The 27,841-nt window shown below is 47.4% G+C and overlaps 1 protein-coding gene across 3 annotated transcripts in view; it reads left to right on the forward strand.

Annotated features, from left to right (window-relative positions):
• The first annotated feature begins 14,066 nt into the window (after nt 1-14,066).
• Nucleotides 14,067-27,841, forward strand: part of LOC144783957 (uncharacterized) — a 223,005-nt gene continuing 209,230 nt past the window's right edge. For 2 of the 3 annotated variants that reach the window (XM_078662687.1, XM_078662685.1), the window contains exon 1: nt 14,085-15,618. Coding sequence is in view for 1 of the 3 variants with exons in the window: in XM_078662685.1 (XP_078518811.1) it covers nt 15,604-15,618 (15 nt within the window). In the remaining 2 variants the exon portion in view is untranslated. Of the gene's footprint in view, nt 15,619-27,841 lie in introns of all 3 variants that reach the window. The other variant, XM_078662686.1, reaches the window with a different exon arrangement.

A 27,841-nucleotide genomic window follows, 5' to 3' on the forward strand; every position in this document is an offset into this window, starting at 1 on the left:
TGCATCGGTGGAGCTGTGTGGTGGGTGCATCGGTGGAGCTGTGTGGTGGGTGCATCGGTGGAGCTGTGTGGTGGGTGCATCTGTGGAGCTGTGTGGTGGGTGCATCTGTGGAGCTGTGTGGTGGGTGCATCGGTGGAGCTGTGTGGTGGGTTCATCGGTGGAGCTGTGTGGTGGGTGCCTCGGTGGAGCTGTGTGGTGGGTGCATTGGTGGAGCTGTGTGGTGGGTGCATCGGTGGAGCTGTGTGGTGGGTGCATCGGTGGAGCTGTGTCGGTGGAGCTGTGTGGTGGGTGCATCGGTGGAGCTGTGTGGTGGGTGCATCGGTGGAGCTGTGTCGGTGGAGCTGTGTGGTGGCTGCATCGGTGGAGCTGTGTGGTGGCTGCATCGGTGGAGCTGTGTGGTGGCTGCATCGGTGGAGCTGTGTGGCGGCTGCATCGGTGGAGCTGTGTGGCGGCTGCATCGGTGGAGCTGTGTGGTGGGTGCATTGGTGGAGCTGTGTGGTGGGTGCATTTTTTTTATTTATGTGTTATTTTTTTTAACTAGCTAAATTAATAACTTTGTCATTTACAATGCCAATAGTTATAACTTTCGCAAATGTGACACCTATAGCATTTGTAATGCAACATGTTTTGTATTTACGTGACTTAGATGTATTGATATTACAAATAACCATGGCTTTTAATTATTTTAAATAATTAATACTTAAATAATTTATTTAATTTGTAATGGCAATAGCTTAAACTTTTGTAAATAACTTTTGTGAAGATTATGTTCAGTGTTTTTTATTGTGACGAAAATCCAAGAACAGAAGTGAAATATTAACATCTTTTTGTGATTTGTAATAAAGCGTGAAAGCTTGAAAACAGCTTGAAACATTGAAAGAACATATTTGAACCAATGATGCTGTGGTTGCGCTAAGTGATGCTGTGGTTGCGCTGAGTGATGCTGTGGTGTTGCTGAGTGATGCTGTAATTGCGTTGAGTGATGCTGTGGTTGTGCTAAGTGGTGTGTGCATCGTTGGAGCTTAGTGGGTGCATTGGTGGAGCTGTGTGGTGGGTGCATTGGTGGAGCTTCGTTGGAGCATCGGTGGAGCTGTGTGGTGGGTGCCTCGCCGGAGCTGTGTGGTGGGTGCATCGGCGGAGCTGTGTGGTGGGTGCGTCGGCGGAGCTGTGTGGTGGGTGCATCGGCGGAGCTGTGTGGTGGGTGCATCGGTGGAGCTGTGTGGTGGGTGCTTCGGTGGAGCTGTGTGGTGGGTGATTCTGTGGATCTGTGTGGTGGGTGCATCTGTGGAGCTGTGTGGTGGGTGCATCTGTGGAGCTGTGTGGTGGGTGCCTCGGTGGAGCTGTGTGGTGGGTGCCTCGGTGGAGCTGTGTGGTGGGTGCCTCGGTGGAGCTGTGTGGTGGGTGCCTCGGTGGAGCTGTGTGGTGGGTGCATCGGTGGAGCTGTGTGGTGGGTGCATCGGTGGAGCTGTGTCGGTGGAGCTGTGTGGTGGCTGCATCGGTGGAGCTGTGTGGTGGGTGCATCGGTAGAGCTGTGTCGGTGGAGCTGTGTGGTGGCTGCATCGGTGGAGCTCTGTGGTGGGGGCATAGGTGGAGCTCTGTGGTGGGTGCATCGGTGGAGCTCTGTGGTGGGTGCTTCAGTGGAGCTGTGTGGTGGGTGCATCGGTGGAGCTGTGTGGTGGGTGCATCGGAAGAGCTGTATGGTGGGTGCCTCGGTGGAGCTGTGTGGTGGGTGCATCGGTGGAGCTGTGTGGTGGGTGCATCGGTGGAGCTGTGTGGTGGGTGCATCGGTGGAGCTGTGTCGGTGGAGCTGTGTGGTGGCTGCATCGGTGGAGCTCTGTGGTGGGGGCATAGGTGGAGCTCTGTGGTGGGTGCATCAGTGGAGCTGTGTGGTGGGTGCATCGGTGGAGCTGTGTGGTGGGTGCATCAGAGGAGCTGTATGGTGGGTGCCTCGGTGGAGCTGTGTGGTGGGTGCATCGGTGGAGCTGTGTGGTGGGTGCATCGGTGGAGCTGTATGGTCATCGGTGGAGCTGGGTGGTGGGTGCATCAGTGGAGCTGTGTCGGTGGAGCTGTGTGGTGGGTGCATCTGTGGAGCTGTGTGGTGGGTGCCTCGTGGAGCTGTGTGGTGGGTGCATCGGTGGAGCTGTGTGGTGGGTGTCTTGGTGGAGCTGTATGGTGGGTGCCTCGGTGGAGCTGTGTGGTGGGTGCATCGGTGGCGCTGTGTGGTGGGTGCATCGGTGGAGCTGTGTCGGTGGAGCTGTGTGGTGGGTGCATCGGTGGAGCTGTGTCGGTGGAGCTGTGTGGTGGGTGCATCGGTGGAGCTGGGTGGTGGTGCATCGGTGGAGCTGTGTGGTGGGTGCATCGGTGGAGCTGTGTCAGTGGAGCTGTGTGGTAGTTCATCAGTGGAGCTGGGTGGTGGGTGCATCGGTGGAGCTGTGTGGTGGATGCATCGGTGGAGCTGTGTCGTTGGAGCTGTGTGGTGGCTGCATCGGTGGAGCTGTGTGGTGGGTGCATCGGTGGAGCTGTGTGGTGGGTGCCTCGGTGGAGCTGTGTGGTGGGTGCATCGGTGGAGCTGTGTGGTGGGTGCCTCGGTGGAGCTGTGTGGTGGGTGCATCGGTGGAGCTGTGTGGTGGCGCATCGGTGGAGCTATGTAGGTGGAGCTGTGTGGTGGGTACATCGGTGGAGCTGTGGGGTGGTTGCCTCTGTGGAGCTGTGTGGTGGGTGCATCGGTGGAGCTGTGTGGTGGGTGCATCGCAGGAGCTGTATGGTGCGTGCATCGGAGGAGCTGTGTGGTGGGTGCATCGGTGGAACTGTGTGGTGGGTGCATCGGTGGAGCTGTATGGTCATTGGAGGAGCTGGGTGGTGGGTGCATCGGTGGAGCTGTGTCGGTGGAGCTGTGTGGTGGGTGCATCGGTGGAGCTGTGTCGGTGGAGCTGTGTGGTGGGTGCATCGGTGGAGCTGGGTGGTGGGTGCATCGGTGGAGCTGTGTCAGTGGAGCTGTGTGGTGGCTGCATCGTGGAGCTGTGTGGTGGCTGCATCAGGGGAGCTGTGTGGTGGCTGCATCGGTGGAGCAGTGTGGTTGGTGCCTCGGTGGATCTGTGTGGTGGGTGCCCGGTGGAGCTGGGTGGTGGGTGCATCGGTGGAGCTGTGTCGGTGGAGCTGTGTGGTGGCTGCATCGTGGAGCTGTGTGGTGGCTGCATCGGTGGAGCTGTGTGGTGGCTGCATCGGTGGAGCTGTGTGGTGGGTGCCTCGTGGAGCTGTGTGGTGGGTGCCTTGGTGGAGCTGTGTGGTGGGTGCCTCGGTGGAGCTGTGTGGTGGGTGCATCGGTGGAGCTGTGTAGGTGGAGCTGTGTGGTGAGTGCATCGGTGGAGCTGTGTTGTGGGTGCATCGGTGGAGCTGTATGGTGGGTGCCTCGGTGGAGCTGTGTGGTGGGTACATCGGTGGAGCTGTGTGGTGGGTGCCTCGGTGGAGCTGTATGGTGAGTGCCTCGGTGGAGCTGTATGGTGGGTGCCTCGGTGGAGCTGTATGCTGGGTGCCTCGGTGGAGCTGTGTGGTGGGTGCATCGGTGGAGCTGTGTGGTGGGTGCATCGGTGGAGCTGTGTGGTGGGTGCATCAGTGGAGCTGTGTTGGTGGAGCTGTATGGTGGCTGCATCGGTGGAGCTGTGTGGTGGGTGCCTCGATGGAGCTGTGTGGTGGGTGCCTCGGTGGAGCTGTGTGGTGGGTGCATCGGTGGAGCTGTGTGGTGGGTGCATCGGTGGAGCTGTGTCGGTGGAGCTGTGTGGTGGCTGCATCGGTGGAGCTGTGTGGTGGGTGCATCGGTAGAGCTGTGTCGGTGGAGCTGTGTGGTGGCTGCATCTGTGGAGCTGTGTGGTGGGTCCAGCTGTGTTGGTGGAGCTGTGTGGTGGCTGCATCGGTGGAGCTGTGTGGTGGGTGCATCGGTGGAGCTGTGTGGTGGGTGCATCTGTGGAGCTGTGTGGTGGGTGCATCGGTGGAGCTGTGTGGTGGGTGCATCAGTGGAGCTGTGTGGTGGGTGCATCGGTGGAGCTGTGTGGTGGGTGCATCGGTGGAGCTGTGTGGTGGCTGCATCTGTGGAACTGTGTGGTGGCTGCATCGGTGGAGCTGTGTATTGGGTGCATCGGTGGAGCTGTGTGGTGGGTGCATCGGTGGAGCTGTATGGTGGGTGCATCGGTGGAGCTGTATGGTGGGTGCATCGGTGGAGCTGTATGGTGGGTGCCTCGGTGGAGCTGTGTGGTGGGTGCCTCGGTGGAGCTGTGTCGGTGGAGCTGTGTGGTGGTTGCATCAGTGGAGCTGGGTGGTGGGTGCATGGGTGGAGCTGTGTGGTGGTTGCATCGGTGGAGCTGTGTTGGTGGAGCTGTGTGGTGGTTGCATCAGTGGAGCTGGGTGGTGGGTGCATCGGTGGAGCTGTGTGGTGGGTGCATCGGTGGAGCTGTGTGGTGGCTGCATCGGTGGAGCTCTGTGGTGGAGACATAGGTGGAGCTCTGTGGTGGGTGCATTGGTGGAGCTCTGTGGTGGGTGCATCAGTGGAGCTGTGTGGTGGGTGCATCGGTGGAGCTGTGTGGTGGCTGCATCGGTGGAGCTGTGTGGTGGCTGCATCGGTGGAGCTGTGTGGTGGGTGCATCGGTGGAGCTGTGTGGTGGGTGCATCAGTGGAGCTGTGTGGTGGGTGCATCGGTGGAGCTGTATGGTGGGCGCATCGGTGGAGCTGTGTGGTGGCTGCATCGGTGGAGCTGTATGGTGGCTGCATCGGTGGAGCTGTGTGGTGGGTGCATCGGTGGAGCTGTGTGGTGGGTGCATCGGTGGAGCTGTGTGGTGAGTGCATCGGTGGAGCTGTGTGGTGGCTGCATCGGTGGAGCTGTATGGTGGGTGCATCGGTGGAGCTGTGTGGTGGGTGCATCGGTGGAGCTGTGTGGTGAGTGCATCGGTGGAGCTGTATGGTGGGTGCCTCGGTGGAGCTGTGTGGTGGGTGCATCGGTGGAGCTGTGTCGGTGGAGCTGTGTGGTGGTTGCATCAGTGGAGCTGGGTGGTGGGTGCATCGGTGGAGCTGTGTGGTGGGTGCATCGGTGGAGCTGTGTCGGTGGAGCTGTGTGGTGGTTGCATCAGTGGAGCTGGGTGGTGGGTGCATCGGTGGAGCTGTGTGGTGGGTGCATCGGTGGAGCTGTGTCGGTGGAGCTGTGTGGTGGCTGCATCGGTGGAGCTCTGTGGTGGGGGCATAGGTGGAGCTCTGAGGTGGGTGCATCGGTGGAGCTCTGTGGTGGGTGCATCAGTGGAGCTTTGTGGTGGGTGCATCGGTGGAGCTGTGTGGTGGGTGCCTCGGTGGAGCTGTGTGGTGGGTGCCTCGGTGGAGCTGTGTCGTGGGAGCCTCGGTGGAGCTGTGTGGTAGGTGCCTCGATGCCTTCAGGTTGTCCAAAACCAGGCGGCCCGCCTCATTCATAAAACCCCCAGATGGCAATCGGCCAAACCTCTACTTCACAGACTGCACTGGCTCCCAATAGGCCAAAGGGCAGCCTTTAAGGTGGCCTGCCTCACATTTAAAACCCTCCACTGCTCCGGTCCCGCGTTTCTCAAATCCTTAATTACTCCTCATCGTCCAACTCGCAACCTCCGATCAGCCCACCTTCAACTGCTAGTTACCCCGAAAGCTAAAACCAAGAAATTCGGTGGTCGTCGCTTCTCCCACCTGACTCCCGGGCTGTGGAATCTCCTCCCTCTCTCCATCAAGTCCACCCCTTACCTCCTGAACTTCAGGAAATTGCTTAAAACTCACCTTTTCCCTTCCCTTGGTTAAAACTCCACTGCTCACGCTTTCAACCTCACTCATTCTGTCTTAAAGCGCCAGGAAGCCTTTGGTGTTAGCGCGCTCTACAAATTGCACTTAAGATAAGATAAGATAAGATGGAGCTGTGTGGTGGGTGCCTCGGTGGAGCTGTGTGGTGGGTGCCTCAGTGGAGCTGTGTGGTGGGGGCATTTGTGGAGCTCTGTGGTGGGTGCATCGGTGGAGCTCTGTGGTGGGGGCATAGGTGGAGCTCTGTGGTGGGTGCATCGGTGGAGCTCTGTGGTGGGTGCATCAGTGAAGCTGTGTGGTGGGTGCATCGGTGGAGCTGTGTCGGTGGAGCTGTGTGGTGGTTGCATTAGTGGAGCTGGGTGCATCGGTGGAGCTGTGTCGGTGGAGCTGTGTGGTGGGTGCATCGGTGGAGCTGGGTGGTGGGTGCAGGGCACAAGTCCTAAAAAAAGAAGTGGGGGGACTCTCCAAAGTAGGCGTGGTCACAGAAAGTGACATCACGACAGGAAGTGACATCACGACAGGAAGTGACATCACGACAGGAAGTGACATCACATGTAAGGCAGATCATTTGCATATATTGCAACAAAAGTAGAATTAGTGTGTTGAAAAAAGCCGAAGAAAAGCACATACTAGAAACTACAATAGTGATTATCAAAACTATAAAATGTATTACACGCAAGTGCTCTTGTGTTTTTGTTGCTAGTGTTGCATATCAGCAAACAATCATATTTTTTCTTTTTGCCGATGCAGAAAAGCATTAGCAAAAAGTATTGCCAGTGCCAAAAGGCTGGGTGATGCAAAGTGTAACACTGAGAACTGAATCAGATATGTGATCTTGCAATCTTAAAAGAAATATCTGTGTTGTTCATAAAGCACGAGTTTATGTTTCTAGGGGCTCTCAATATGTGAGATAGGGAAACTAAAACCAGAAATAAAGATTTATTTGCCTAAGGCCACAATAAGTTTGGACAAGCATGGAAGAGGGGTTTAAACCCCAGGTTTGCTGCTTCCAAAGTCAGCATTGTAACCATTGCATCACATTTCCCTTCCATAGTGGCTTGTTTGTCTGGGTGCTGCTGGTGGGCAGGATGACAACAAGGTCTTTGTGTGGCAGAGTCCATACTGCTCGGAAACTGCTTGTAAAGGTGCTAAGAGGCATGGTTCTCGAGTGAGATCCTTTCGGATCCCTTTTTTCTTGGAAGCTCTTTGGAGATTGTCCCTTAGGGTGATGTCACCATGTTATTGTGGGTTCTGTGAGTGAGGAGTCTTGTGTAGCACAGCACTGAAAATTACTCTGAAGCTGAACAGAATGGGACAGTTTCTAGTGATTTTACTTATATGCAGGTGGGTTCTAAGCACTCACAATGTTAGCAGTCATGGGGACTCAGACAATGGGATATAGAGTGATATGCTCAAGCTTACACAATAATTTGTTAAGTTGGGAAGCTGGGTTTACATCCCAGGCCGTCGTCTTACAGTTGTCCTATTAGAGACTGGACCTCATTATGCGCAGAGGGATCCTACTGCACAAAAACATTTGTACAGCTATGTTAAACTTTGGTGAAAAAATTGGTATTTATGGTTGAAAATATAGATTTATATTCCCCAAAAAATGAACTTACATTCACAAAACTATTTATTTGCTCATAATCTTACACGGTTACTGCAAATGAGCGACGTGGAACATGGGGCTATAAAATACATTTCCTGCACTTTTTTGGTGAAATCTTGAAGATGAGATTAGACTACAGACTGATGCAGAGCTATAAGTGAGCACATCTGCATACAGACTGGTCACAGCGTAGCATTCTATGATAGGGAATGGTTTGGAAAGCAGGTGGAACGCCCACAAACTTTGTGAACACCCAGTTTTTTTTTTTTTTTTCACAAACTTAGCAACAGACATTCCCACTCTGGATATGGTTGGAGATTTACTCCTGGCAAGGACAGGAGTAAATCTTAATCCAGCATGGAGTGAATGCACAAAAAAAACAGCTGATGCTTAGAGGAATAAGTTTTGCAATAGGAAAAAAAATGTCTTCCAAATGGAGAAAAAAAGTTTTGCAATGCAGTTTCACTATAGTGTCGTGGTTATGCGTGGGTAAAGCTATGCCTGTTACATTTAAGCATGTTAAAACACCTTTGTAACAAGATCCCCAAAACTACTTCTGGGAACCTGCGACTGCTGCAGCTTTCCAGGTTTACATATAAAATGCTTAGTGAATTTCAATAACAGAAAGAAATGCACTTCAAACGTAAATTTACAACTTCTGTGAGTGTGGTCAGAGATTCTGTGGGACATCTTCCCTGTGGCCCTGTGTGGTGTCTTCATCACGGGGTGCTACCGGGGCAGAGAATTTTTTGAGAGGAGGGCATTGCTCAATAAAGTAACCAGCATCCTTTTACTCTGTAAATTATTAAATACAGCAAATGGTTCGCAGTCATTGTTTTGAACCACATATTAGGCAGGATTTCAAATAGTCTTAGAGCTGCAAGTGTTGAAAACATGTATTTACGACATTCCTTCTGAACGGGCATCAAATAAGTCGTACGCAAAGTCCTTGTTTTGGACCACATAATATGCAGAATTTCTAAAATGTTAGAGATATAATTCTGCGTAGGTTATATCTTGCCGAATAGAATACTACTAAAAAAGACACCAGCGTTTTTTACAGCATTGGTTTTTCCTCGCTAAATATTGCTCACTTGGTATACACTCCATAAAAGACTTAAACTGCACGTACACCACGATAAATACACACATAACTAAGTAAATAAATAATTGATGTGCAGTACAGATTAGAGCGCATGAGAGCAAGGAAAGCCATATCATTAAGCTAAAATTAACTGGAACACTGAGGTGACCACTGCTTGCAATATTGCAAATGGTGTCTACTACCGAAGTGGATGAATACCCGCATGTAAATGTATGACTTTTAATAAATAGGAAACGGGGAGAAAACACCCAAGAAATCGGTTGGAGTAGTGGTAAAAATGGTTTCTCCACACTAAAAATATGTTTTCCAAGCGGAGTAAAAATGTAAAAGGGCGGCTTACAGCAGCTAGACATTGGCGATGCACATAGGGACATTCTATCCAGCTGCCTTTACACTTGTGGAAAATACTTTCATACGAGAAAAACAACTCCAGAACTACATCTGGGAAAACTGTGACTGTCAGAGCTTCCGAAGGTTACTCCTGGAAATCTGTCCATATTCCAAAAAAGACAGAAATGGACTCCAAACGTAGGAATAAGCACTGGCCCAGGATAGGATATCGAAAGAGAAGTTTTAGAAAAAGCGCCGTTTTTCAAACTTCAGTGCACTAGCTCGGAAGTTGCTTCCCACAGCAGTAAATAAACAGAAGGGCACCTCGGCCCTTCAGAGCAGTGCGATTCAGTGTGGGTGATGGGGGTCACCGTGGCGTGATAGCCGTGATGGCCGTGTCTGACGACCCTATCCGACCTGACGGACACACAGCTGCTCTACACACATACATGAAAATTGAAAACACTTCCAGCAACTAGCAGACATACACACTCTGACAAATGGAAACACAGCAAAAAAACACCATCAGAAAATCAGTGAAAGTGAAACGCAAACAAATGTGGAAACAGTACACCATCATACTACTTACATTTAAATCCGTGGAAAAAGGTTTGAAAGAGGCCGGGAGAAGGCAGCAGGCGAGGCCGGGAGGGGGCAGCAGGCGAGGCCGGGAGGGGGCAGCAGGCGAGGCCGGGAGGGGGCAGCAGGCGAGGCCGGGAGGGGACAGCAGGAGAGGCCGTGCGGGGGGCAGCAGGCGAGGCCGGGACTGGAGAGGGCAGCAGGCGAGGCCGGGAAGTCTGGTGCAGGAAGCGGAGGCAGGTCAGGCAGCAGGCAGGAGGACAGTCGCAGCCGGGTCAAGGGGGTCACTCGCTCTGAAAAAGCAAAGGAGCTAATTGCAGGAACGCCCGAAAAATAAAGGGCATGTTGGGGGTGGGCGGGACTGCCGAGTTGCAGACCCACCCATTCATTGGTTGAGGTCGGATCCTTTGCATCTATTGGGTACCCTGGCACAGGTGCACCTGGTAGGTGCAGGGGCGTGGTGACCGGCGAGGTGCAGGGGCGTGGTGACCAGCGTGCATGGAGTGTACCCGGAAATGCTTTGTTTACTTTGTGCGCCCCGCGCTCCCATTTTGAAATGGTATGATGGACGCGATTTTGATTTAGCAGGGTGGACGGCGTCCACCCTGAAAAACCCTCCGAAATAAGTGGGGGGATGCCGTCCACCCGCGTGGTACCCCGACTCGTGCCCTGGGTGGGTGCATCAGTGGAGCTGTGTGGTGGGTGCATCGGTGGAGCTGTGTGGTGGGGGCATCTGTGGAGCTGTGTGGTGGGTGCATCTGTGGAGCTGTGTGGTGGGTGCATCTGTGGAGCTGTGTGGTGGTTGCCTCGGTGGAGCTGTGTGGTGGGTGCATCGGTTGCATCCCACACTTATTGTTTCAAGATAAAAGTATGCAACTTGCCACCATGCTTGAAATGCACGCAGAAAGAAAGCTTACTAGTTAGAAAGTATTAGGCAAAGTAGGACGCTGAGTGAAAATACGCCTGCAAATGCTCACAGCCATGTAAAGTTACAGAAAGCCCCCTGAAAAGATATAAGTGTGTTATATTCAAATAAAAGTACCGTAACACTAGTTAAAACGAGTCTTTGAGGCATAAAGTTTGAAACGCAAAAGCAAGAAGAACTCACTTAAAAAGTAGCAAACATGCATAGTTCCAAAGAGCAACCTGAAGCACAGGATGAAGACAAGCACACAAAGGAGACAGCTGGAAATCGTATCCACTATCACAGAGTGCTTAATCAAATAGACAAGCGAGAAAAGCCATAAACACCAGGGGTGCGGGGAAGCAGATTGCCTTCAAGCATATGGGGAAAGCGAGGCACTACAGAAAGGCGAGCACGCGTGAATAATTAGGGGAGGACAAATGCAGACACGGCCTGGGGCCAGCTTGTGGGAGGAAGGCATATAGCCAGGTTCTGAGCTGGGATGGTGCAGTGAGCTAAAAAACAGTGATGGATTAAAACCATGATCTATTGACTTGGTAAGAGTATTCTGCATCATTCAGAAACTCTGTCCATCACCTTTTCCAAAATCGATTTTATCCACACTATGTGTGGGAGGGTATACTCAGACGTGAGTCCCTTGCTCATTGCACCATCAGGATTCAAGCAAGCCGGGCCGAAGAAGGCTGTGATGCCAGAAACCGGTCCCCGGAAGCTTGTTTCCTTCCCAGTATAAGAATTGGCTTGGTAGTTTGGTTTGCCCTGTTCCCATCATGCACTGGGACAGGAACAGACTAATTTGCATATAGCCAGGTTCTGAGCTGGGATGGTGCAGTGAGCTAAAAAACAGTGATGGATTAAAACCATGATCTATTGACTTGGTAAGAGTATTCTGCATCATTCAGAAACTCTGTCCATCACCTTTTCCAAAATCGATTTTATCCACACTATGTGTGGGAGGGTATACTCAGACGTGAGTCCCTTGCTCATTGCACCATCAGGATTCAAGCAAGCCGGGCCGAAGAAGGCTGTGATGCCAGAAACCGGTCCCCGGAAGCTTGTTTCCTTCCCAGTATAAGAATTGGCTTGGTAGTTTGGTTTGCCCTGTTCCCATCATGCACTGGGACAGGAACAGACTAATTTGCATATAGCCAGGTTCTGAGCTGGGATGGTGCAGTGAGCTAAAAAACAGTGATGGATTAAAACCATGATCTATTGACTTGGTAAGAGTATTCTGCATCATTCAGAAACTCTGTCCATCACCTTTTCCAAAATCGATTTTATCCACACTATGTGTGGGAGGGTATACTCAGACGTGAGTCCCTTGCTCATTGCACCATCAGGATTCAAGCAAGCCGGGCCGAAGAAGGCTGTGATGCCAGAAATCGGTCCCCGGAAGCTAGTTTCCTTCCCAGTATAAGAATTGGCTTGGTAGTTTGGTTTGCCCTGTTCCCATCATGCACTGGGACAGGAACAGACTAATTTGCATATAGCCAGGTTCTGAGCTGGGATGGTGCAGTGAGCTAAAAAACAGTGATGGATTAAAACCATGATCTATTGACTTGGTAAGAGTATTCTGCATCATTCAGAAACTCTGTCCATCACCTTTTCCAAAATCGATTTTATCCACACTATGTGTGGGAGGGTATACTCAGACGTGAGTCCCTTGCTCATTGCACCATCAGGATTCAAGCAAGCCGGGCCGAAGAAGGCTGTGATGCCAGAAACCGGTCCCCGGAAGCTTGTTTCCTTCCCAGTATAAGAATTGGCTTGGTAGTTTGGTTTGCCCTGTTCCCATCATGCACTGGGACAGGAACAGACTAATTTGCATATAGCCAGGTTCTGAGCTGGGATGGTGCAGTGAGCTAAAAAACAGTGATGGATTAAAACCATGATCTATTGACTTGGTAAGAGTATTCTGCATCATTCAGAAACTCTGTCCATCACCTTTTCCAAAATCGATTTTATCCACACTATGTGTGGGAGGGTATACTCAAACGTGAGTCCCTTGCTCATTGCACCATCAGGATTCAAGCAAGCCGGGCCGAAGAAGGCTGTGATGCCAGAAACCGGTCCCCGGAAGCTTGTTTCCTTCCCAGTATAAGAATTGGCTTGGTAGTTTGGTTTGCCCTGTTCCCATCATGCACTGGGACAGGAACAGACTAATTTGCATATAGCCAGGTTCTGAGCTGGGATGGTGCAGTGAGCTAAGAAACAGTGATGGATTAAAACCATGATCTATTGACTTGGTAAGAGTATTCTGCATCATTCAGAAACTCTGTCCATCACCTTTTCCAAAATTAACAGACAAAATCATCCTAATATTAAAAGGGCAATGTATGTGCTTACAATTATTTGAAAGCTTATTTTAAGGTGTCATTGTCACTGAGCTGAGCCTGTTCAGCTGTGTTCAGTTTGACTTTCTTTGTAGTAATGGATGCACTGATAAGGCCCAGCCACCGTGCCCAGTGCCCATCCAGTTCGGTGTGGGCAGGACTTCCAGCCTAGGCAGAAAGGAAAGTCTTTAGAACAGCACTTCACCAGCCGTTGTCTAGCTCACACAGTGCTTTTTTATCTACGGCGCCCGAAGCCAGAATGCAGCCGCTGGTGCCTCTCAGGTCGGTCGGTTCCTCACTTTTGAAGGTAGTTAGGATTGCGAGCACTGGAAAAATATACCGGATATTAACATTTGTTCATGTACACATTAAGCCATTTGTATTCACTTTTCACATGACTTTTCTGTTTTTGTTTATTTTACATATCAGACAGGGATCATTACGAGCATCTCTAAAGCACGTTTAAAGGGATTTCTATATTATACCTGCTGCTTGTAGTATGAACTAATGAGGGAGAAAATACCAGCTTTTTGTGATTTTCTTTTTCTAACTTTCTACCGACTAATACAGTAAAGTGTGAGTTTTTGGTTGCACAAATGGGTGTAAATTCTGATATTTATGTTTCCCTGGTCTTCATTGCTTTATTTTTCTCACTAGAAAGTGTCACTCATAGTTGTTGAATGTCACTCATAAGTACACTGAAAACATGAAAATGTCACTCATAAGCAAGCTGAAACCTTGGCAGCTATGGTACTGGCCTGATTATCTACAAGGACCTTACTTTTGTTTACAAAAACTTCTATCGAAGAAATAAGTCATTTTTTTCTTCTATGAAAATCGGGATTCTCCCGCCAGAACCGGGTCTATTGGCAGTCCGCTCCTCTCAAAGGCTAGTGTTCCATTCCATGCCAGACTAACACCTTCCCCAACCACTCGAGGTAAAGTGTTCAAGGAAGGATCAGGCGGCTACTGCTGCAACAAGGAGCTTAAAATACAACAATGACAAATTTCAAAGTACGCGGCATGCACGATGACATGCATGCACACGGAAGCGATAGCTGCCAGGAACGCATGCGTACCAAGACACATTCGTACAATGGGACGCATGCGCACTAAAACTACACCTGAGTGCTCCTGCGCGCACAAGAAATGCAGCAGCAGGAGCGCATGCACACAATGACACGCTTGCGTACTAAAACGGCAGCGGACTGGGAAGCGTAAAATGACCGGTTTTGTGACAAATTGCATAGTACGCATGCTTACGATTAATTGCGTAGGATGACACGCATGCGCACCAAAGGATGGAGCACAGACAAACTGGGAGCTTAAAACGACGGAACACTGCGTCTGGTCAGTCTAGTCCTTTGTTGGTGTCTATCAGCTGTAGCCCCCCCTCTTTTTCTCTTGGGATAGAAGCACCGGAGGCCTGCTGATACCCCTGCTGCTCCCATCCAAATAACCTCAATTGTCTCCTGCTGGGAAATCCTTGCGCTCCTCCAGTACCGCATAGGCTTGGGGGAGCACTAGAACTGTAGCGATAGGGTCCTGCTATCAACCTAGGAAGAAGAGCAGCATCTCTGCTGGGGCCTACTACCTGAGGCAGGAGCACCTAACACCCCGCCTCCCTGCAGCGCTATCTAGTGCCTTTCAAGCTATACTTCATGGGACAGCAGTATTCGTCCCATCTCTCCAGGGTCATGAAACTGCATTAAGCCCCCGCCCCTCCCCCCCCCCATCCCAACACCGCCCTGGACGAGCACCAAGAAATAATTCCTGTAACCAGTTTCCCTGACCAAGCTCCTGCGTGTAGGGACCTGCAGCAGCATCCGTCCACCTTAAGCCGTCCGTGCAGTAGTATTGTCCAGCTCCTAAACTAAACTAATGGAGCCACTCGCTCCATCAAGCCATTTTACTCCATCTGTTGGAAGCACGTAGCAGATTTCAGGTTAGAGCATGTCTTCTCGAGGCCCCAAGACCAAAGAACGTGACGGAGCCAGCATCGGTAAGCCCATCTTTGCGGGAAGCTGCAGAAGCATTAAACCTCGCAGCTGATGCGTGCAGACGCTCTCATAGCATCCATCTCTGCAGAGCCCCGCCCACTACAATGGACCTGCAGCAACATCCAGACCTTGTGCCCTCTGTCTGAGCAAGTATTCACTCATTTAATACCATATGTAGGACTTTAAGTGGGCTGGGACCTGCCGGTGCTCAGCGCCGACAGTTCTATAAAGCAGGTGCTGAGACGGGTCCCTATCGGGCGCTCCGTTTTTGCTCTCATCCTCTGAACGATTTTTAACTCCGGAACAATACCACCGTTCACTGCTTTTGATTTAACCTCAGAGACTCGTTGTAGTTATTTCATAGTATCATAATTTCATAACTGAAGCATTTTCAATATTCTATACAACAAAGCCATAGTTGTTGCTTATTTATCTTATACAACTAAAAACCATTGGCAAAGCCAATAGTCCTGGCTTGTTGAAGTATAATTTTACTTGTTGTATTCTATACCGGGATGCAATGACAGAAGCAGCAAATTGCCAGTTGGGTGACACACTATGCTAAACACAGATTTTCAGCTTACTTTTTAAGCCACACCCTAATGACATCGGCTGCGCCCCTTTGAGGGACCCCCAGTTTTGTTATCCCACTGAAAACCCTGGCCATATGCCTTTTACCCATCCCTCGCTGACGGGCTACACAGCAACAGCCACGCTCCCTTGATCCTCTTCTCCCCTCTTGAACTTTGCTGGGCAGACACCTGCAGTAGTGCCATAGGTCTCTTTGATCCAGTGACTGCAGGCTACGACACAAAGCCATCCTTTACCCATGACTGCCGAAGCATCCAGGTTCACACGGCCCTTCCTTGCAAGAAGTTGCAGCCCTCTATGTTCAACTTGAGTCATCGGAAGCCCCAACCATGGGCTCCCAACAGGTATGTACTCTTCTGGTTTGGTCGAGGGGTGTGGGGGTGGTTGTACATACTCTTTACATTTACTGTGTTGATGGAACGTAATACCATAATATTTTTGTTCTGCTGTATAATATAAACAGTAACTAAACAACATTTCAGTTTACCGGGGTACAATTATTAAAACACTCATGGAGCATAAATACATTTATTATGAATAGGTACGTCTTGAAGCTTATGGAGTAAAGGCCCTTCAAGCTACTTTACTGAAACATCATTTAGCCAGGTGATTTTTATAAGTGGCAAGAACCACATGCTTTTCTGGACCTTTTATTAGCATGGCGACAACACAAACCTATTATTATTCCTTTATAAGATATTTCTTCACAGCTTTGACTCCATCTAAATGGGTTTATTCTACCCCGCACAGGCTCCCTTTTTCAGCCGTGCAAGTCGCTTGATGCTGATAGAGCGCAGGCTCACCTGCTCGTTTTACCATACTCACCTGGGCCCACAAAAACATACACACGGTGAACAGGTAAACCTATGCTCAGTCAGATATTTATTAACCTTTTTAGGACCTATACCAATTGACTTACCAATTCTAGTCACCGGTACCTAGATTCCTAAGGGATCAAGGGTGTTAGAATAATACGCAGTAAAATTACATTTGCATTCATAAAATAACCACAAACTCGGGAAAGTTTAAAACACTTTTATCTATGAAAATTCTTAAATGTCAGAGTCCATACCAATTTAATTAAAAGCTTGTTCAATTAGAAAGAATATGAGTAAAGCAAGATGATGTAAAAATATTATGAAACTTTCTTTAAGCATAGAAACATAGGAAGGGTAGAAAAAGGGAAACAGTACAATGGCATACCCACACTTATTAATAATTACCTAGAATGGTGTGAAGACCAACCCTGGCCACGGGCTGGGATAAAGGACAGAACCCCGATAGTGCAGGTGCCAGCAGGACAGAACAGCTGAAGCCCAGAATCAGGACAGGTACGGATCAAATTGGATCAGGAGGGGACCACCGTAGGTCAGGACCGGCACCCACAGCTAAAGTGCAACGCCTGCGTCACACCCCTCTCTGCAACTAAAAGTCAGACCCCAATTGGGTTATCTAATCTCCTTCCCAGAACCCCGATTGGGTTATCGATTCTTCTGACAGAGTGCTCCGCCAGCACCTCTGCTCTCGATAGCCTATTGAGTGCGTTGGGTCAGTGACAGGTCAGCTATTCGGACAATCTAACTAGCTAAGCCTACCCTAGTTATACCATTTTCCAGGGCAGTGTACCGCCCCCCAATGTTGCAGATTGTGTGTTCCCTCAATTTAATTGGTCAAAATGCGAGGAGAGGTCATCACATCATACCAGTTATGAGGTCATTTCATTAAAATATTAAAATTAAGGTTTCCTCCCATAATATTATTTTCCTATACACTTTTATTCCACCCAACAGTGGATGTTTCAATAACAAATACAAATGTATCAGTTCGGTACAGTTGGACTTCCTCTTTAGAGGTCGATGGGTGAGGTTCCCAGGGTTTTCAGAGTCGAGTCTGAAGCTGGCATGGATTCAATGCCATGGCTTGTGGACTCTGGTAAATTTAGCACATGCGCATTCTCGGAACCCAAGATGGAGCAACATTGTACTTGATTGGTCCAAACACGAGCTAATAGCAAAGTCACAGAAGAACAGTTTTAGAACAAAGAATAAATTAATGTACTGTATACCATTTATCTCTACTCTATTCCCATTACTTTATTTTATCTACAGCATTAGGAATTAGGCAGAACGAACAGTTTAGGGAAAGCAGCAAAGCAAGCGGTTAGCATGTGAAACTTATAGCAGCCATATTTAGCTCTAGTGCGCAGAAGCAAAGTTTCCCACCAAAGCAGAGAGTATGTCATATCATGTGAGTGTGACAGACGCATGCACATAAAGTTTCCCACATTGCGGCGGCCATTTTTAGGTCACTCGAGTTCCGATTAGTAAAAGGCACATAGGTAAGCTTCCCCTAGATACTAAAAATGTCGTGTGGTGCATTGTTAGAAATACAAAACATGTTTATTAATACATTAAATGTTAATTCGAGAGGATTGAGTCAGAGTATGTCTCTTTACGTACGAAACCTTGCTCCATCAATCCCCTCTTTGATGATATTTATATCATCACAAATTTACAGAAACAGATGCCAGCTTTCAACATTTACTCAGTTCAATTTCTTCAAACACTCTTTTAGGTTTTTCCCCATTATTCATGTGAAAGTTTTTAATTTTCTTATATAAATCCCAATTTAACTCTTCAAGCTCAATTTGATTGAAGCTTCTTTTCTTTCCCTTCTTATTTACTGTGTATGTCTTTTTATGCTTGCGGCATTTACAACAAATTATTATCCCTAAGATCAGTAGGGCTACTCCCACCATTGGCATCAGTATTTTGCCTACAAAACTTTTCCCTATGTTAGAAAGCCAACTACCTATTGAAGAGAGACCATTAATTAGTCTCTTCCATGCACTGTCAACCTCCAGTGGTTTCAATTCTTCTCTCAAATGTGTAATGTTTCTTGCATATTTCTTAATTTCGACACTTTCGTCTGGAATGTAAGTGCAACAATGTTGCGTTTTCAGCATTCTACCGACTCCGCCCTCTCTTGCCAATAATATATCAAGCGCAAGTCGATTTTGTAAAACCATTGATCTTACCGCAACTAATTCAGTATTGATCATCAAAAATCCACTAGCAGTGTCAGTTGATAAGCGATCTACCACTGTTGGCAATTTACAAATTCTTTTAGTGTTCAGAACCACTCCCACTGAAGGTATTATTGCACTGAATATGTCACCTACGATTTCAGCAAACGTTGCTCTTTTACTATGTGTTAGTCCATTAGTTTCTTCATTGTTTCCAGTGATTTTCTTTACATGGTATATCTTTGGGCATACAATTCCAAAATAGCAACTCCCATACCAATGATCAGGCAACTTAAAATGGGCCTTGTTCCCGCAAATATAATAAATTCCAGGAAACACAGGTTCAGTTCCATCTTTGTCAAAAATTCTTAATTCCCTTGGAATTGCTAAATGCCACAGTCACACTCTCTCGTTCTCTCTTCACTACACTGCCATTCTTAGTGCCATCACAGAGAGAATTCAATAGCCATCAATATAAATATCCCTCAATCATAAAGGAACCCCAAAGTTTCTTAACACAAAATATACATTTATTATTAGATCATATTATAAAAACAATACAATTCATCAATACAATTTATACATTTAATCATATCCTGAAAAGTTAGCACATTAAAAATATACACAGTATACACATCAAAATGCAAGAAGAAAGAGACTGGAACCCATGATGTTGACCTAACTCATCAGGAAGTTAAATCATTAGCATCTTTACTACTCAGTCAGAATCACATAGACAAGTACTGACAAAGTGGTTCTCTGAATTTAACTTGAGTAATGGCGTTGACGCGTTTCGGTGTATTGCTCAATATGCACCACCTTTATCAAGACAAATATTAATATACGTCTCTTTCACAACCAACATATGTTTTCCTATGTATCTAGATAAAAACACAAAGATAAAAACAATATTACCCATTATGTTATTAACTTTTCTCGGGTAATATTCTTCATGACATTTTTGTATTATTATTAAAAATGCTACATTATGATCAGCACTGTCAATTTATGCAAATCCCACAGTTTTTCGGCTCACTTTATGTTGTTCAGAGAAAAACTCGGAGTCCTATATCGTCCATCCTGATTATCAATAACCAATAACCCAAAAGATCCACCCTCCCTTATATATGCATGGAGTGTGTAGCAGTAGTTGTTTTCATAACCATTGAAAAGCTCTGCCCAATTGGCAGCCAAATCCATTCAGCGGCCACAGTCATACCAACATTTATTCATCTAACAAATACTAACATACCATACAAGCATTTGCAATGCAATAGGTCTCGCAATAGAAAAGTTTGAGCTTTTGGTGTGTAAAATGTAAATATTTTTAAATTTTTGTCTGTTTTTCAAGATATAAAAGTAATAATTTTGTTATTAGAAATGCCAATAGTTATAAAGTTAGCAAATGTTACATCTATAGCATTAGTAAAGGTACATGTTTAGTTTTCCCCTGTCTTACATGTATTGATCTGACAAATCACAATGTTTTAAGAAGAACAGAAGTGAAAACATTTAACATCTTTTTATGACATTTGTAATAAAGCTTGAAACATTGACAGAAAATATTTGAACCAGTTGTTGTTGAATGGTTGCACAGATTGATGCTGTGGTGGCGCTGAGTCATGTTGTTTTGGGGATAGGTGATGCTGTTGTAGCGCATAGTGATGTTGTGGTGCCCCCGAGTGATGCTGTAGTGGTGCTGTGGTGGTGCTGAGTGGTGCTGTGGTGGTGTTGAGTGGTGCTGTGGTGGTGTTGAGTGGTGCTGTGGTGGTGTTGAGTGGTGCTGTGGTGGTGTTGAGTGGTGCTGTGGTGGTGTTGAGTGGTGCTGTGGTGGTGTTGAGTGGTGCTGTGGTGGTGTTGAGTGGTGCTGTGGTGGTGTTGAGTGGTGCTGTGGTGGTGTTGAGTGGTGCTGTGGTGGTGTTGAGTGATGCTGTGGTGGTGTTGAGTGATGCTGTGGTGGTGTTGAGTGATGCTGTGGTGGTGTTGAGTGATGCTGTGGTGGTGTTGAGTGATGCTGTGGTGGTGTTGAGTGATGCTGTGGTGGTGTTGAGTGATAATGTGGTGGTGCTGAGTGATAATGTGGTGGTGCTGAGTGATAATGTGGGGGTGCTGAGTGATAATGTGGTGGTGCTGAGCGATAATGATGTGGTGGTGCTGAGTGCTGCTGTGGTGCTGGGTGCTGCTGTGGTGGTGCTGAGTGCTGCTGTGGTGGTGCTGAGTGCTGCTGTGGTGGTGCTGAGTGCTGCTGTGGTGGCGCTGAGTGCTGCTGTGGTGGCGCTGAGTGCTGCTGTGGTGGCGCTGAGTGCTGCTGTGGTGGCGCTGAGTGCTGCTGTGGTGGCGCTGAGTGCTGCTGTGGTGGCGCTGAGTGCTGCTGTGGTGGCGCTGAGTGCTGCTGTGGTTGCGCTGAGTGCTGCTGTATTTTATTGTGACGAAAATCCAAGATCAGAAGTGAAATATTAACATCTTTTTGTGAAGTTTGTAATAAAGCTTGAAACATTGAGAGAACATATTTGAACCAGTGATGCTGTGGTGGTGCTGAGTGATGCTGTGGTTGCGCTGAGTGCTGCTGTGGTTGCGCTGAGAGATGTTGTGGTTGCGCTGAGTGGTGCTGTGGTTGCACTGAGTGATGCTGTATTTTATTGTGACGAAAATCCAAGATCAGAAGTGAAATATTAACATCTTTTTGTGAAGTTTGTAATAAAGCTTGAAACATTGAGAGAACATATTTGAACCAGTGATGCTGTGGTGGTGCTGAGTGATGCTGTGGTGGTGCTGAGTGATGCTGTGGTTGCGCTGAGTGGTGCTGTGGTTGCGCTGAGTGGTGCTGTGGTTGCGCTGAGTGGTGCTGTGGTTGCGCTGAGTGGTGCTGTGGTTGCGCTGAGTGGTGCTGTGGTTGCGCTGAGTGGTGCTGTGGTTGCGCTGAGTGGTGCTGTGGTTGCGCTGAGTGGTGCTGTGGTTGCGCTGAGTGGTGCTGTGGTTGCGCTGAGTGGTGCTGTGGTTGCGCTGAGTGGTGCTGTGGTGGTGCTGAGTGATAATGTGGGGGTGCAGCCAGAAAGCTATTTCTAGTCACTGCGCTACACGTAAGCTCGAAATCAGTCTTTAGTATAGTGTACCGTTCAGATCCACCGTGATCAAAAGAAAGCAATATTTACGCAGTAAAAAGTCCTCTGCGACAGTGTTGTAATCCCCCAAAAATGCCGGGGCACACATTACATTTCAGAGCCAGCATGCTCTAAACACCAATGCCAAGGTAATTTAAAAATACAGAAGGCCTTTCAGTGGCTCTGCATCGCTGCAGCTCATATGACAGCCGAGTCACGTAATATGGACACCAATGACAAAGGTAATAAATGCGCAGGCCCATTGGCCCCTGTTGCGGTACCTGCTTTCACCCGGCACACTTAAAGCTGTATAAAAGTGTAATGTTAACAACAATTAAGCACATAAATATTTCACTGCAAAATAAAGCGTTACTGTGTTACTATTGAAAACGGTCTAGTCATTATGGGCAAATTTGTAGCATTAGGTGAACGTTTCCAGATATAAAGTTTGCAGAAGCTCGTTTTAGTCACAGCGCTACAAGTAAACTCAAAATCAAACGTGGTTTTGGGTAGCCAAAAGCAGATCGAAAGTCTGCGATAGTGTGATGTTTTGGAGTGAAAATCTACACTTTAGAAAGGAAACCAGGGCAGGCTAATGAAGCGCTAACAAGCAGAGGAAGACCGATTGTAATCTAGTCGTGGGATGCAAATCAAGCACAGCAGGCTGCTAAAGCTGTGTTCACAACGAGGCACGCCAACAACTATTTAAAATAAACTCATGTGATGTACAGCTCGCAAATGCTATTAATCACAATAACTCTTTAGCCAAATTTAGTTATACATTTCATCCTAACTTACTGGGTAAATATTTTTAATTAAAAAAAAAACAGTATCTCTTTAGCACAAATTAAGCAGCACAAAATCATACAATGCTTAAAATCACCTCTGCCGCCAGCACCACCAGCTTGTGATGAAGTAGACTGTTAAATATACATAGCGAGCCTTATTGCCAGATATCTTGCTAGCAACAGCCCCTGTATGCACCAAAATAAAGCTCTACGGTTTAAACATGTCGGAGGCATATGGCATAAAAAACAACACTAAGTACAAATGCAATGTTCACTATAGTATACCACCTACCTAGCATTTTGCTACTTCTATTAGTGCACAGAAGCAGATTTAAGTCATAGCCTGGCTTTTATAAACAAGATGCTGATCAGGGCTAGAACATGCGTCACACAGCTTAACCGCATGCGTGCGGGCGGAATTCCGCCCGTACGCTGGGTTTTTCGTAATCGCACTTTACGTGACGAGCTGGGCTCGTCATGAGCGTGCGAGGAGGCTACGCCATGACGAGCCCAGCTCGTCATGAGCGTCGAAGGGGTTAAATCGATATCAAAAGACGCTCTGATGGATGCGTTTAGGAAGCATGCACGAGCAGCAAAACAAGGGTTACATAGCATGCGGGAAAAACACGGATGTTACGCAGGCTATATGGTTTAATGAAAAATCTGATACTGCATGGCGATAATGTTAACCTACTATCTGATCACTTTTAACACACAAAATTCTTCATGGGTTGACTTTTTCCAGGAGCTTCCCAATATTCCTTGTTATCTTCGTGTGCCATCCGCAGACCTCTTAGGCCCTCTCGTGGTCAGTATACGAATTACCGAAATAATGTTTTCTCCTGCTGGCAATATGTATAAACCCCCTGAGAGACGATAATCTAGCACTTATAACCCGTAATAAGCTTTAAGCGTGTCTGCAGTGAAATAAATAAAACAGTCAGGCTAAAAATCTATCTGGCCTAATGTTTAAAATTGAAGCAGAATGCCTTCACAGCAGCACACAGAAAGCATTACAACTGGCAAATCTATTAAAACAAGCAGTGGTAAAGGAGTCACGGCCTGCGGCCGTGAAAAAGTGAAGTGAACGAGCGCACACTGGGGAAGCCTGGAACTCGAGCGACCATATGGAGAGGGAGGGGGGTGGGCTGCCTGCTGGGAGAAGGGCTGCCTTTGATGTGGTGTCGCGACCATATGGAGAGGGAGGGGGGTGCCTCAAGTAGTGGTTCAGCGGCAATAGGACTCTTTCCTATTCCATTCTTGCAGAATGGAAATAGGACGAGCCCTCCTAAAAATAGTCAGAAAGAAAGATAGAGGCTGGGGAAGACAAATGGAAAGAGAGATGCGATGTCAGAGAGGTTGGGGCTCAGATCTGCATGCAGCCACTGGAGAAGCCTGCTTGTGGGGACTGGGAGGAAGGATGACGAGACGCAGGCCCTGCAGTGAATAATTATGGGAGGAGAGATGCTGGCCTGAGGCAGAGCGCGGCCGTGAAAAAGTGAAGTGAACGAGCGCACACTGGGGAAGCCTGGAACTCGAGCGACCATATGTAGAGGGAGGGGGGTGGGCTGCCTGCTGGGAGAAGGGCTGCCTTTGATGTGGTGTCGTGACCATATGGAGAGGGAGGGGGGTGCCTCAAGTAGTGGTTCAGCGGAAATAGGACTCTTTCCTATTCCATTCTTGCAGAATGGAAATAGGACGAGCCCTAAAAATAGTCAGAAAAAAAGATAGAGGCTGGGGAAGACAAATGGAAAGAGAGATGCGATGTCAGAGAGGTTGGGGCTCAGATTTGCATGCAGCCACTGGAGAAGCCTGCTTGTGGGGACTGGGAGGAAGGGTGACAAGACGCAGGCCCTGCAGTGAATAATTATGGGAGGAGAGATGCTGGCCTGAGACCGAGCGCACCATATGGAGAGGGAGGGGGGTGGGCCGAGTGCAGGAGAAATGCTGCTGGCAGGGGGAAGTCTCGGGCACGCTCGTGCATGAGGAGCTTGTCACGTGATTCTATTCTCGTGAACTGTTAGAAATCCACAAGAGAGATGCTGGCCTGAGGCAGAGCGCACCATATGGAGAGGGAGGGGGGTGGGCCGAGTGCAGGAGAAATGCTGCTGGCAGGGGGAAGGCTCGGGCAAGCTCGTGCATGAGGAGCTTGTCACGAGATTCTATTCTCGTGAACTGTTAGAAATCCGCCTGTTAGAAATTGTTTGGTTTAACAGTAATCGGTCTCTCTACGAGACCTAAAAACGAATAGTGCCAGATGAGGGTCACTATGCAACAATCACCTGAGCACTTTTCTAGGAGGCATCCACCATCTATAAGACAATAATAGGCTTACATTGTTCCATCTTTGAAACCCCAACCACCAATTACTTTGAAATTGTGTTCACATTCACTGGAACCAATGAATATATTGTTATAATAATCTGTTTTCTCTCTATGGAGGCAGTTTCCCTTTCTTTTTGAAATCCAGCAACATAGCAGCTTGATTCTTGCCATTTGAGGTAAACTCTTTGTTTTCAGCCCATTTAGGAATCTTTCGTTTCTGTTCAGTGGCTTTCTTATGGAAATCCTGTCTCCTTTTCTCTACTAAATCTAGGAAAATCTTTTCTTTCTCGTGTAATCTACATGTCAAATTGTCTTTGTGTGCTTCAGCTATATCTATTCCTTTCATTGCTAGAAAGAATTCACCCAAAAATTGAGCATGTTTAGCACTAAGGACAGGGTTCATACTTTTACTTATAGGAATTTCGGGAAAAGTAACATCTATGTTATAATAATAATACTGTAATTTTCCAGTTCTATAAAAGAAGCTGGTTAAGATACTACATGAAATACCATATGTCAAAGGTAAATGATGATATGTAACCCCTTCAGCTACTGATGTTGGCAACTTCATGCACACATAACAATCACTGATCTCCATCGCTTTTACATAATATACTAACAAATTAGCAAAAATATTTAAATCTGTTCTATTCCTAGCTCTTCTATAATGTAAATCTACCTCGTCGGGTGCTTCTAATCCTACCTCAGGTTGCCTAAGACTAACTGCTTTCTCATGTGTTTGTGTGTCTACATTCTTAGGTGCATCTATTTGTTCAGGTATATTAGTGTTATTCTGCATATCTCTGCTCATCAAGTAAGGTATAGCTAATATCAGTCCAAACCATATTATAACTAACTACCATTACTATACTACATATGCATATTCTACAACATGTCTTTAGACAATTTCTTTTAGGTTTTCCATTAATATTATAATCAGCCATTTCTGACCAAGGAGACTTATCCCCTCTTGTAACTTTCCACAGACTTTAAACTGTGAATTTTCTCAAGTTGGTCTCACTTCTTCATCAGCCTCATCAGCAATTAATTCGTAATCACTTTCGTCACTTATTTCTAAGTTTTCAAAGTCTTCAAGGATGACGTAGGTCTACTCTGGGCCTCTGAACTTGTTGTTCAGTCTTTTCAATCGTGGACTCCTCCTTCTTGTTTACTCTGTGGATGTTCCAGCTTGGCTTGATATTTCATTTACTTGCTCTGGTTCTTCATTTATTGTTTTCAGGCGATATTTCAGTCTTGTGACAAAACCAGGCCACTTATCCCCCTTTCTGAGTCTTTTAGCTGGCACTGTGCTTTGATTTTCTTCAGATGCTCTTTTATTTTCATTCAGTTGTGACACATCTGGATCAATGCTGTCCTCTGTATCCCTCTCTATCTGACTTTGTCCAGGTCTTATTTCTGTTTCTTCTGCCTGGATACTAATCTGGCCTTGTTCAGGAATTAACTGAGTTTGACTTTGATTTTGACTTTGTTTGCCGCCTTCTTCCTGAACACGTTTTTCTACTTCTTCTTTCTGAACAGGTTTTTCTACATCTATCTGGTCCTGCTCAGGTCTTTGGATTTCTTGATTGTCTTCTACCTGAGCTTTCGCCCTAATACCTGTCAGTCCCTCCTCAGACTCGGGAGTTCTGGCTGGAGTTTCAAATGTCTGAGTACATTGATCTCTCCTTATCTGGTCCTCCTCAGCATTACTTTAGCTTTTATTTCTGTAATCTGAGTACGTTCTTCTATTCCTGTCTCATCCTCACTATCTATCTAGATAGGTTTGACTTCTGGTTCTCACAAATTCGGCAGGTATGTCAACTACTGGAATCCATTCATCCTGACTGGTGCTTGGTTGTTCTTCAACTATTTCAGGATCAACTTCTTGAGACCCCTCAGCTGCACAACCTTCAGCTCCTACTTCATCAGGTTCTGTCACCCTCTTGGTGTGACTTGCATGTATCCAATTCGGAATTCCTCTGCACTTCACAGCTGTGGTGGTAACCAATATCACTTAATGTGGCTCTCCCCACCTTGGTGCTAGGCAAGATTCTCGAGTATGTTCTTTTATCACTACCCAGTCACCTGGAATCAGATTGTGTGCTGGAGTTGATTGTCGGGCGACAGCGTCTTCCCCAACCTGGTGAGAGATAGAACGCACTTGGTCAGCCAGTTCTTTGCAGTACTCTAGCACTAAATCATCAGTTATATTTATCAGCTTGCGTCCTGGCACCCATGCTTGCCTCATTGCCCTTCCCATGATTATCCCATGGGGACTCAAGCCAGTGTTTCTGTCCGGGATGCTTCTGAGTCCCATCAGAACAAGAGGTAAAGCATCAGGCCACTCCAATCGGATAGATTCATACATCTTTCCCAATCGTGATTTGATTGTGCCATTTACTTGTTCTACCACTCCAGAAGCCTCTGGGCGGTATGCCCAGTGCAGCTTTTGCTCAATGTGGAATTCTTCACAGATAAGACAAATTATTTCATTATTACAATGAGACCCTCGATCTGATTCAATCGTTATTGGAAAACCGAACCTAGGTATGGGTTCCCTAAGTAGAAGCTTAGCTACAGTAAGACTATCATTCCTGCGGGTAGGGTAGGCTTCCACCTATTTTGAAAACAGGCAGACAAGGACGTACTTTAGTCCTCGACAAGGGGCTAACTGACTGAAATCAATCTGGAGTCGTATAAAGGGACCTTCTGCTTTTCCAATCTTTCCTGGCAATACTACAGTTCTCTTGCCAGGATTCATTCGTTGGCAAGTTATGCACCTCTGGCAAAGACTCTCTGCTACATTCCTGAATCTCGCATTGAACCAACTCTGCCTGAATAACGTGATCATCGCGTCCCTACCTATGTGAGAATCTCCATAGTACATCCTAGCCATAGGAGCAAGCATACAATCTGGTAACACAGGTCTCCCATCAAGGTAAATAATGACACCAACCTCAACCCTTCTCGGACATCCTATTTTCTCCCATTCTTCCTTTTCTTTTGTTTCTGCTTCATTTTGCAAATCTCTCACTTCCTCCCATGTTTTCACACTTCCAAGCAGCATAAGTTGGCAACTGTTTCCACATGCATCAATTTTATTTATTACCACCTTATGTTTGGCACAATGCTGGGCTAATTGGTCAGCATATCGGTTACCTGCTATCACTTTGTCATTTCTAGATTGGTGAGCAGCACACTTGACCACAGCCACTGTTTTTGGCAACTGGATTGCTTCTAGCAAATCTTTTACATAATGTCCATTTTTAATTGGAGTACCCGAAGAAGTCAGAAACTCAATTTGCATCCGAAGTTGGCCAAAGTCATG

This window comes from Lissotriton helveticus, chromosome 10 (assembly GCF_964261635.1).
Source record: "Lissotriton helveticus chromosome 10, aLisHel1.1, whole genome shotgun sequence".
Taxonomy (NCBI): domain Eukaryota; kingdom Metazoa; phylum Chordata; class Amphibia; order Caudata; family Salamandridae; genus Lissotriton; species Lissotriton helveticus.